The sequence below is a fragment of the Rhagoletis zephyria genome, unplaced genomic scaffold (assembly GCF_001687245.7).
Source record: "Rhagoletis zephyria isolate East Lansing unplaced genomic scaffold, Rhagoletis_zephyria_1.1 Rzeph_scaffold_02289, whole genome shotgun sequence".
In the NCBI taxonomy this organism is placed as follows: domain Eukaryota; kingdom Metazoa; phylum Arthropoda; class Insecta; order Diptera; family Tephritidae; genus Rhagoletis; species Rhagoletis zephyria.
Window position 1 is genome coordinate 75203 of NW_016159373.1, and position 12816 is coordinate 88018.

Consider the following 12816-nt stretch of genomic DNA (forward strand, 5'->3'; position numbering starts at 1 on the left):
ATGTGGGCGTGGTTATTGTCCGATTTGAAAAATTTTCAGTCATTTCGTGTGTTATACCAAGGTTAACAACTGTGCCAAGTTTGGAAGAAATTGGTGCAGCGGTTACCAAGATATACACATGTAACCATAAGTGGGCGTGGCTACGCCCATTTGCCAAAATTTTGTAATATTCTTATTTTTCGTCTAAAACTCATTGTAAATATCAATTTTGAGTGAATTATCTTCAGTAGTTACTAAAATATCGCAGTTTTCGTATTTCTGAAAATTACCGTTATATGGGAGGTGGGCGTGGTTATTGTCCGATTTTACCCATTTTTAATACCATCCGTCCTACGCCAGAAAGAAGTGCACGTACGAAGTTTCGTTAAGATATCTCAATTTTTACTCTAGTTATCGTGTGCACAGACGGACGGACGGACGGACGGACGGACGGACAGACAGTCACCGCTTAATCGATTTCTCTTTTCATTCTGATCATTTATGTATACATTTGTCTATATCTATCTCGATTCGTTTTGCCTGTTACAAACAACCGTTATGTGAACAAAGTTATAATACCCTTGTGCGCAAGTGCGCTCGGGTATAAAAATGCAGGCAATGTTATGCACATGTTTGTGCTAACCAATTTATTATTTTTGTACGTGTTTTTGCATCCAATCACCGCGCACTTCCTTTTAATTATATTTGCACAAAAAATCACTGGAATAAACCACCGACAAAATACACATAAAGAAAGAAGCAAAACATAAAAAGCAAACTTCAAAATTACGAACGTCACACACTTTTTTCTCAATTGCTATTACAAATGGCTGCTTCTCAACCGGTCAGATCTGTTCTGGTTCATCTGTGTTGGTTCATGGTTAAAAGCTTACCAACTCGAAACCACGTCGAAAGTCTGATACAACCTATGGGGATATTTGTGTGTCCCTATTAATAAAACACGTATTGAAATAAATACTTTCTTATATTTTATCAATTACGCTAGAGCGTTGAACGTTAACTTCTTTCGCTTGCAACCAAAAAGACCTTCCATCTTTGCAACGTGACAGATCTTCAAAATCGTGCGAAAGAGATAAATATATATATACAAAAGTGAAATTAACATACGAATATGAATAAAGAGAATGAATATTCCCTACAGTACACCCTCCTAAACTTTGAATTTTTATACCCGAGCGCACTTGTGCACAAGGGTATTATAACTTTGTTCACATAACGGTTGTTTGTAACAGGCAAAACGAATCGAGATAGATATAGACAAATGTATACATAAATGATCAGAATGAAAAGAGAAATCGATTAAGCGGTGACTGTCTGTCCGTCCGTCNTTAAGTGGGTTTACATGTCTGTTAAAAATAAAAATTTAAATGTTTATGCTACTTAAATATGTATCTAGTTTTGAATTTTACAGATTTTTTTCAATATGTTTTCAATGGTTGAAAATTTGCAGCAGGAGTATTGCGATCCTGCGACTCTTTTTCCGACGGCGGTTTTGCATAACTATGGTCATTATGAACTGTATTGTAGATTGGTCGTGAATTCGGTTGAGTTACAGGAGTGTATTGTTGTGTTGAAGTTGCGGGAAGTTCGTTGTAATCGATTATGTTTTCTGTTGAAGAAGATTCCGATTGAAAGTACATGTTAGACGACGTGTTCGTTTGCGTCTGGTCCACAGGGTTAGATGAATCATCATTTAGCCAAATCCTCTCCAGATGCGCAGGTTTGAGTCTCTCTATTGAAACATTTGTAGTTGAGCCCTTGCGCTGGATTTGGAAAACGCGATCAGTAAGTCGCGAGATGACCTTGAATGGTCCTTCGTACGGCCTTTCGAGAGATTGGGCATTGTCTTTGCGGAGAAAAACGTGTGTGCACGTTGCCAAGTCTTTGTAGCAAAATGGTTTGCGTTTGTAGTTGTGCGCTGTAGGAACTGGTTTTAGCTCGCGCATGTGCTCTCTGAACTTTTCTAAGAAGATCTGCGAATTTGATGCGAAATCATTATCATTGAAAAACTCACCTGGCACTCGCAAAGTGGTGCCATACAGGTATTCCGCGGGTGATGCGTTTAACCCTTCGCGTATGCAGGTACGAAGGCCTAGACGCACTGTTGGAAGCGTTTCCACCCAGTTGAATCTAGAGCCATGACACATGATTGCTGATTTTAGGGAACGTTGCCAACGCTCGATAAGTCCATTGGAAGCAGGATGGTAAGATGTGGTGCGCACACGTTGAGTTCCCAAAAATTTTAGTAGTGCACTGAACAAGGCCGACTCAAATTGCGAACCTTGGTCCGAAGTAATGATCTTTGGTGAACCAAATCTGCATATCCATCCGGCGTAGAATGTCTTAGCCACAGTGTCTGCAGTTTGATCCTTCGTTGGAAACGTTTCGGCCCACCTAGAAAACCGATCAATGCATGTTACACAGTACCTGAATCCATTACTTAGTGGTAGGGGTCCAATCATGTCGATGTGAACATGATCGAAGCGACCATCAGGAGCTTGGATCACATTAGGAATCTTCTGGACGTGGCGGCTGGTTTTTGATTGCTGACAGTCTACACAGTTCCGAGCCCAGTCTACAATATCACGTTTCATATTTGGCCAGAAGAAACGTTGTTGAATTATGCGCAAAGTGGCTTTACCGCTTGGGTGCCATAAACGATGAAAACTGTTGAAAATTTGTTGTTGTAAAGCTGCAGGCAGATAAGGGCGACCATTGTCAGTCGATGTTTCGAGGACTATCGGTGTCTTTGAAGCACCCCAATACATCTTGGTGAATTTGCAGGAAGTTGACGTTGACTTTAAAAGTTCTTCTAATTCCTTATCGGACTGTTGCTGCTGAGCCAGATCAGTAATATCGAAACTGGCTGGCATGTGAAATGCGTCCACCCGCGAAAGAGCGTCCGATACAACGTTATCAGTGCCGGCAACATGGAATATGTTGGTTGAAAATTGCGAAATGTATTCCAGTTGACGTTATTGTCGAGGCGACGCTTTATCAGTGCGCTGCTTAAATGTGTAAACTAAGGGTTTGTGATCGGTGAAGATTGCAAAATCACATCCCTCGAGATAATGGCGAAAATACTTGATGCTCTCGTGGACTGCAGTAAGCTCACGATCGTACGTGCTGTACTTTATTTGAGCCGGAGAAAATTTTTTAGAGAAAAATGCAAGAGGCTCCCACGAAGAGTTGTTGTTTCGTTGTTCGACCACCGCACCCATAGCCATGTCAGATGCGTCAGTGACTAAACGAAGTTGCGCGTCTGCGGCCGGATGTACCAGTAGTGTAGCATTCGACAAGTCAGTTTTTCCTTGGAGACCGTTGGTAAAATCTTGAGAATGGGGGATTGAGTATCTGTCGGGCACCGTGACAGAGTTTAAGCGTCTGTAGTCACCGCATACCCGCCAGTCGCCGGTCTTCTTTTTGACTAAATGAATAGGGCTAGCCCATGGCCTGTTCGAAGGACGAATCCATCCTAATTTCATCAAGTACTCCAATTCGGCTTTCGCGGCCTTATATTTCTCTGGGTTGAGTCTGCGTGCCCGTTGAAACACCGGGGCACCGTAAGTTGGAATAAAATGTTCCACTTGTCGTTTGACGGGTGCATGGTTTTGTGAAATACCAGTGATCCCAGGAAATTCTTTGAGAATTTTCATGAATTCACTCTTTGTGTCGTTTATCGTAGAAATTTTGAACTGCTCTGTAGAACTGATAAAGCCTTTTGATGTTAGTTTGGTTGTCTTGTCAATAAGAAGCTGCCCTTTGAGATCGATGAGCAAGTTGTAGTGCGATAGCAGATCGGCACCAATGATTGCGTACGGAACAGCGGCGATGCAAAATGTCCACTCGATTGGTCTACGAAGCCCTAGATCGAGTGTAAGTCGCTTATCTCCGTACGTTGGGATTGTAGTATTGTTGGCTGCAAACAGCTTAAGATCATGTGCGATTTTAGTGGCAGAGTAAGAGGTTGGAAGAAGAGACAACTCTGCCCCAGTGCACCAGGAATTTAGCTCCGGACAGTTTGTCCGAAATTATCAGACGGTTGTGAAGCTTGCCACCATGCGCCGCCTGCACGCAAGGTGGTTTGATTAGTTTTCCGAAGAACTGGTGTCTTGTGCCATGAGGCACGGTGGATTACATTTTTTTGCTTTGATGCCGTATTTGTTGTGAAAGAAGCAAATTGATGGGTTATGACCTTGAGGCATAGGACCCTCCTTTCTTTGCTGCTTGCTTTCGATGCTTGTGCTGCGTACTCTCGAATATCGTCGATTACTTTGAAGCGTTTTGACAGTAGAGGCCAGTTTATCTACTTTCATTGTCAGTGCTGAGATATCCTCCATCAGTTTGTCGAATTTACTTGGTGATGGTAGGCGTTGGTGGTGTTTAACTTCAAACACGTTAGTAGGTGATTGATTCTTCATAATCTTGTCTGCAATTAGCGCTAGACTGTCGATGTCGTCGGATGGACTAACGGCTAGAATGGCCCGCACCGTGTCTGGAAGATGTTCCAAAAATAGAGATTTTAAAACTGTTTTGTTGCAGCTACCAGAGGCTGCATTTCTTAAAACCATTAAGAATTGCGTCGGCTTTTGGTTGCCTAACGTTTGGCCTTTAAAAAGTTTTCGGAGTTTGGTCTCCTCCGAGCAGGAAAAGGCTTGAATAACCCTCTCTCCAAGGACCGAGTACTTAGTTTTATCGGCAGGAATGGCTTCTTTGTTAACACTGGTTGCATAAGGGTTAACTTCGGGCGGAGCAAAACCAAAAATGTAGTGGAATTTTGTAGGTTCACTCCTAATGTTGTTAACATGAAAAATTGATTCTAACTTTTCGAACCAGGTCTCTGGGTCTTCTGGATAAAACTCAGGTAGCTTGTGTAGCCGAACCACCATGGCTTCCATGTCGGTTGTAGTTGTACCGCCTGAATTTGCGACTTGGTCGTCATTTAAAGACATGTTAATGATTGCAGTCTCGTATTTGTGCGATTTGAAAATTTTTAGGTCGGTGATGCTGCTTTTCGCTGTAGTATGATACCTAACCTCACACTTGTGTTGTGAAATTGAGGCACTAGAAAATTCTGTGGCAGCTGCACTAGTGTGGCGTCGTTGCCTTTCTGTTGAAAATGAATTAACGCGATTTCTTTAAGTCACTATTTATTGTGGCTGTTGTCAGGGGTCACCAATTATAGGGATATTTGTGTGTCCCTATTAATAAAACACGTATTGAAATAAATACTTTCTTATATTTTATCAATTACGCTAGAGCGTTGAACGTTAACTTCTTTCGCTTGCAACCAAAAAGACCTTCCATCTTTGCAACATGACAGATCTTCAAAATCGTGCGAAAGAGATAAATATATATATACAAAAGTGAAATTAACATACGAATATGAATAAAGAGAATGAATATTCCCTACAAACCCAGTGTTTTCCCGCCATCTGTGGGTCATTCGCGTTAAAATGTAAAAAATTCGTTCCTTACTAGTGTTTGGACTCCACTAAGATCAGATTAGATTTACTCCGGTTTTTGAAAAATTTTAAATCTACTCCTCTGCTCCGCTTGACTTCAAATCTAATCCGTTTTTTTTCATTCATGTTATGCCCCTCTTAGGGCCGTGTTCTGAGTGTTCACCACCGGTTTTAAAAAAAAATTTAAAGTTAGCCAAATCTCACTGTTAAAAAGTAACTCTTTCATAGAAATGTGTCAATAAAGTAACTTCGTTATTTTTTGATGTGTGGCTGTAGAAATTGGCGGATGCAAAACTTTAGTTAAGTTGTTAAAAAACATATGTACAATGTAATTTATATAAAGTAGAAAAGGTTTAAAACCTATTGATCTTTAAAAAATTAAGTGTTAGATATTTGTCTACTTTATAAAAAATGCTAAAAATTACCTAAATATGTAACATGATATCCTTACATTGCCTCGCGTTTTTATTTTGCATGAATAGAAAATATTTAAGTCAAACAATTAATGTCAAAAACGAAAATAAAAAATTCAATCTAGACGGATTATTTGTTTTTGCTCCGATTTTTGCAGCGATTTAGTCCCGAATCAAGTTGATATCCAACATCATTCTCCAACTCATCTCTAACCGACGCGCATATACGTAAAAAGTGATAGAGAAACGAATATTTAATTATCAAATGAAAAACTAAAGCTATATAAAGAGGAAAATTACCAACAAAAAGTAAATAATCTTCAAAATATCCTCAAATAATCTTGAAAGAAAATAAAACGCCAAGTGAATCAAGTGGCAAAATTACTGTCGGATTGTGAAGTGAATTATTGTAATACGATTTTGCTTAACTACATAATACAAAAGGAGTAATAAAAAGAAAAATAATATTTAAATTCATCTATGTACAGTGGCTCACAGCTTATTTCATGCAGGTAAAGTATTAAAATTTCGAGTGCTGTATTTTGAAAACCAAAACGTATATCGATGCAATTTAAACACCAAATTGTTGAAATGAAAGTGTAGTTTTAAAAGGCAACTTCATTTTTATTATTTACCGATTGTTTAACAAATTAAGAATTAAAAACTAAAAACATAACCAAGTTTTATGTCACAGCTTATTTCATGCAGCGTATTTATTCTAAAAATAAGTTAAATAATTAATGATTTAAAAAATATTTAATATTTAGTGTGGTATCCTTATAGCAAAGCATTTGACTAAATATTTGCGTACAAATTTTTTTCAACTGCGATTATTTTTCTTGTCATTGTCATCTAAACTATTAAATTCATATATGTAATACTCCTATATTGGCAGTAAGAGCTAGTACCGTCCGAAAACACTACAGTACAGATATATCAATAAACACGTACGAAAGAAAAGGAACACATACGTTTATAAATAAACATGTACACAACACATATACAAAAACGGCACTCAAGTACACAATACATTGACAAAAATGGTACTAGACTGTCTCGCTTTGATTTCGGAATGCTTACACATTGAGAAGTTAGCTTACTGCCAATATAGAAGTATTACATATATGATTAAATTGAAGCTGCATGAAATAACCTGTCAGCCACTGTATGTCGTTTCAGTCAAAAAGGTATAAGGTATTTTACTATTTCAATTTCAGTATTTCAATCATATGTTTGAGACCAATTGGAGAATTACATTGGACTTCAATTTGAGAACTAGCATTTTCTCAACTTGAGAAACAATCCTTTTTGTTGAGAACGCTATGATCCCCCACTTGAGGTACTGTTGAGAAACAACGTTGGAGATTTGAGAAATACCTTAGCTCTCAACTTAACCTCAAGTTGAGCTTAAACCTAAATGTTTATTGGGTGCATACAATTGGGGCAACGTAGCTCGCAGTTGCACCAAGGGTTTTATGTTGGAACGAAAATGAGCAGAACAAAACACCGCGGATTAATTAAATATAATACAATTGCTTTATTGTTCAATTCGGAGAAATATGTATGTAGAGTTAGTGACTTACAATATTACCTTGGTTAAAAATACGCAGGGGAAGTGGCTGGCAGACGTCCTTTGATCCTCGAATTCTCGCAAGAAGTGACCGAGCTAATTCTTGCGAAGTTAAGTTTGACCCCCAAGCCACAAACTGTTTGGAGGGGAAACTTAACGAAGTTTTATATTTAAGCGGTAAACGCATATACGTACATGCTAACAAACTGTTTGGAGGGGAAACTTAACGAAGTTTTATATTTAAGCGGTAAACGCATATACGTACATGCTAACGGCTTAGCATTAATCAGGCTCTTTATGTATGTGTGCATCCGTTGCACATTTATACAATTCTACGTTAGGATGATTCACCCTTTTAAGTGATTGATTTAGCATGGAGGCCTAAACATGCCGGCCCCCTTGCTATACGCAACAATAGTTAGTCGAGTCAGCCACCACTCATACATATAAACAAAGAAAGAAATTGTAACATAAATATTGATTTTCGTTGAGCTGGATACGTAGGTCTCACCATTAATGGTCATCTCGGACTTCTCTGGCTGTGGGAGATAAGAAATTAAATAAACAGGACATGGATTGGCATTTCAGTGCACAAATGTAATAATATTTATTCAAAATGAAAGAGATGTACATTTATTAAAAATTCAAGAGATGTATATTTATTCAAAATTCAAGAAATGTATATTTATTCAAAATTCAAGAAATGTATCTTGGAGTTTGCAGTTCATACTCGCCAAGGAATTTTTTAGAAGTGCATCCGAAGATGCTATTCTGTGCCAAGAGAGGGCCGAAGGCGGTAGGAAGGGTGCCCGGTAGAATGATCTACGGGTAAACATCTGCTTCCAGCAACAAGCGAATCGGAGTTGAGGCGAAAAAACTAGGATCTGCCAATCGAATGTTGGTATAGGCCGTGGCTATCGAGCGGTCGATGCTGGCGGTGGGGCTTATCCGCGCATAATTCGCCACTACTGTCGCGTGTACTGATACCCTCGTAGTTTTCCCATATTTCCCTCGCAGCCGAACCATGCAGCTTCGGTGGTTCCCGCGACCAATCTCCTCCAGTCCTAATTCCCGCACTAAATCGGCCGATATCACGGACGTTGGCGCGCATACGTCTGTGGATGCTCGAACTAAATGTAAGCGTCCTCTCGATTCCACCTTAACGACCGCTGTTGCGGAAATCGCCGTACATGGTCGCAATGTCTGAGCGGCGAGCGTTACAGGGCCGGTTCTAAATGCGGCAGGTAACTGGCGGGGCCAAGTCTCCAGTCTACCCCTTTGCTCATTGTGTCTTGAAGTCGCGTTGCTTGTGTCCCGCGGGCGGAAACTCCCAGTTTCCACTCCACGGCGCTGTCGTTGTTCTTCTTGACGGAAAGCCCTTTTCCGTATGAACCGCGGGCCGAGAGACCGAGTCTCCGCTCCGCATTGCTGCCGTGCCATTGACGTCGTCCTGCTTGCTTGGGAGCCCTTTTGCGTATGGACCGCAGGCGGAAAGACCGAGTCTCCACTCCGCAGCGCTGCCGCGCCCGTTGACGTCGTCGGAGATAGCGTGCTTCCGATCCACGCTGTCGCCTTTTAGGTCCTAACGGGGGTCGGAAAGTCCGGGTTTCCGATCCCCTCGTCGATATTGGGACATTCACTTCCGCTACGGGCTCAATTATTTCGCCCTCTTTTATTTCTGGGCGGAGGATTCGGGAATCCGTCCCGGAGTCTGACGCGTATATTGAGAGCACGTTGTCTCGTTCCTCTTCGCTGGTAACCTGCTGGCTCCACGGTCTTCGATCAATGGGCTCCTCGTCGATATGTAACCAAAGAACGTAAATCTATAAGAAGAGACAACTCGCTGAAGTGTGGCGAGTGAGTCTGGAAGGTTCGCAAGAGGAATTCGCGTCCGTTTTAACATCAAGTTTCGTGAATGAATTCGACGCACATTAGATTGCGCGGCGACAAAGAACGTTGAAGAAAGAGTGATCGATGATAGAAATAAAGAAATGAAATAGCAAACAAGATGGCCGCGACTCTTTTTGTTTATTTGGCATCGTCATTTAAAATACGCATGTGCGTAGATTTTCTTTAATTTGTAATTTAAAACAAATGTAAGGAAATTAAATGCATGCGCTATGCAAGAGGTTTACAAACTTCCTCTTTAATGTGGAAGTTGTAATTTATGAATGAAAAATCCCCTTTAATTAACAAATAAAATAAAATAATAAATTGAACATTTAAAATCAATAAATAATTCACACCAACTTGTACAAATGTACTCATGCGATTTTCCTCCTAACATATATATGTTTCTGCATCCATGCAAATACACGTACATACATATATGTACACATACGCATATGCGACTAAAATACAACAATAACAAATTCATTCATAAACGCATGCGCATATCTTCAAGGTCAGACTCATTCATTCATATATTCAATGACCATACATCTCCCCGCAAACTCATCGCACACAAGCGCAACTTCTGCGCGAGGGCTACAAAAATTCTAAAATATAAAATTGAAGAAATCACAACCAGTCAAATGAAAAGTTGCAACTCCGCAGTAAAATCTGAGGACGTCTACAAAAATAATTTATCTCGAGTTTAGCCACTTTTTATCTAAACTTCTAAATCGCTGTGCTCCTTCCAACTTTTAAATTATCAATTAGTGGTTTAATTTTTTATTTTAATAAAAAACAAAACAAACAATTTTTTGCTCACATGGCCCATGATATTTTGATGTAAACTCAAAGCTTCTAAAATCACATACATAAGTGGTTTTACAACAATTGTAATTTGGCAACATGGTTGCCTTCACCAGCTTCGGTCATCATTTTTAAAATTTTTGTGAATCGATCGCTTACGATTTGTTTACAGTTGACTCTAGATACTTCGAACAACATATATAGAATTTAAAAAATTTAATTATACTGCATTATTGATAATTGAAAAGCTCTGAAGCATGTATAAGTGAGTGTATACATACAGACCTATTCTGCGCTGGTAACACAAATATTGTTTACTATCATGAAAAGCTTCAAACACAAAATCGTACATTAACCTATTTTGCGTTGGTAATCTTTTTTTTTGACCGGAAAATAAAGCTCCTCTCTTTTTTTAAACCCTTTTCGCATTCTGCGCACTCTTGTAACTGCTAAAATTTGTTACCATCTCATAAGCAGGTAACAAAATATTGCCCCATAAAATATGCAACACAGAATTTCTACAAAACTTCATAGCTGAAATACTGAATAAATTGAAACGCTACCAAGGTACCTGGAATTGCGTTACAAGAAGTGGTAACAAAATTTGCCGGTTACAAAATATTTTATAACAAGCAGAATAGAGCTGCAAGATGTTCAAGTTTGGAGCAGCCTACTGTAAACGCATATTTATAGGTTCGTATGTATGCGCGTAAATATGTCGGACCCGGCATTTCGCAGGAATTTAAGAATTTGTCAAGTTAATATGGCGGAGCACGTGGGAAAGACGGAGATAACTTATGTTTCACATTTACGTGTTTGTTTTGGCGGAGGATGTGAGAAAGACGGAAACAACTTATGCTTCACATTTATGCGTTTGTTTTTTGCATGAATATGAACAAAAAATTGGAAAATATTTATTATTGCCCGATGAAAACAGAACTCATGTATAAATGCGTAGATCTAAAATAAACTCATGCCATCTGTATATAACACACATTGGTTTTGTTCATAAAGCCGCCATATACAGACTTTATCCATCAAATCGCGACACATAACTTTTTTTGTACACTTCAAATATGTAAATTTCCAGATGAAAACAAAACATAGGTACACTCATATATAAATGTATAGATTTCTTATTAAACTAATGCATTTTTATATAAAAGTACACGGGTTTTGTTTATAATAATCACTTTTGTCCATAGGCATCAACGATCGCACTTGTTGACAATCACTTGGCACTTACAAACACTCTCTATTCTTAATAAGGACACTTTCACAAACACGCACCTGAGTATTTTACACGTTCGCTGAATATTTTATATTTTACACCTCCATTTATGTACTTTCTAAATCAAAATACATTGTTTCAATCACTTGTGCAAAATTATCCCCGAAATTCACATTTGCCGCTTTCTCATGTTTTGCTAGTGTTTTCCGTATTCGCGGCGAAAATAAAAAATCTGCCGCGGACAGAGTCAAAACGGAGACGAATCCCTGTTGCAAACGTTTCAGATACGGTCAAAATCGGCGCGGCACATTTTCAAAGTAACGAGTTGTCTCTTCTTATAAATTTACCTTCTTTGATGTAACGTGGTATGGTGCTTATCATGGCACCGGCGGCATCGATCACGGCTGGTGCACCTTTGAACGCGATGCGTCATCGACAAGCAATTGCCGCAGAACCGCCCTAACAGAGACTCTCGCAAGCGCTCTTCAGGAGTCTTTGCCCGATATACTGGGCATAGTCGGATTGGGAGCTTACCCTCGCAGAGTCGGCATGCGATCGGATAACGATGAGCGCGGCGTTCAGATTTCTTCCTCAACGTAGAGAAACGAGTCATTGTTACCTGAAATATGTTATCTCGTCTTGGTTTGGGAGGTAATTTGCTCGTTATGATAATGGATTTCTACTATGGTTGATATTTGAGAACTGCTATTTATTATTACCAGGGAACGGATTTTTAGGACCTAAAAACCTATAAAAAAGGCAAAATAAAATAACGAAATAGGCTGAGAAAGGCAAAATAAAATAGCGAAAAAGGCAGGAAAAGGCACTAGGTATTGCGAAAAAGGCAAACCAAAATAGCGAAAAAGGCACTAGGTGTCCATAAAAATATGAACATGAAACTCTGCCGCAATAGAGATAGGATTTTAGAAATATAACACATTCATACATGTAGGATGGCTCTTCAGAATTATAGTCATTTTTAATGTTTAAGTATAATAATAAACTTTATTCACATTAACCGTTTACATTTTTACTTATGAATTGCAACTTAATAGGGTTGAAGCCCGTCTAAGTGGTCCGATTTCAGCCCTTCTCACTCTTCTTCATCATTTGCTTAATGGCGTTTCCGATCCTTCATCCTTCCCTGCATCTTGTCAGCTGCAGCCAGTCTCTAACGTAGCCTCCGCGGAACGTAGAATCAGTTTCTATCTAGTGCCTCCACTATGCCTACCTCCAGACATAAAACTTCAACTTTGGCTCCCTTGTAGCAACAGAATGCACGCTCACACTCTCGTTGTCCACTTTTACCATAGTCCGCAACATCTCACCGTGCCTACGCAGCCTATTAGTTACACCGGACGCACGCTCACATCCTCGATNTTGGCTCCCTTGTAGCAACAGAATGCACGCTCACACTCTCGTTGTCCACTTTTACCATAG

General features: G+C 39.5%; 1 protein-coding gene across 1 annotated transcript; it reads right to left on the reverse strand.

The window, feature by feature from the left end:
* Window positions 1-4088: 4088 nt before the first annotated feature.
* On the reverse strand, window positions 4089-4952 carry LOC108366498 (uncharacterized). Its single transcript, XM_017620920.1, has one exon. The coding sequence runs from the start codon at window positions 4950-4952 to the stop codon at window positions 4089-4091; it is 864 nt and encodes a 287-aa protein (XP_017476409.1).
* Between the last annotated feature and the right edge of the window lie 7864 nt (window positions 4953-12816).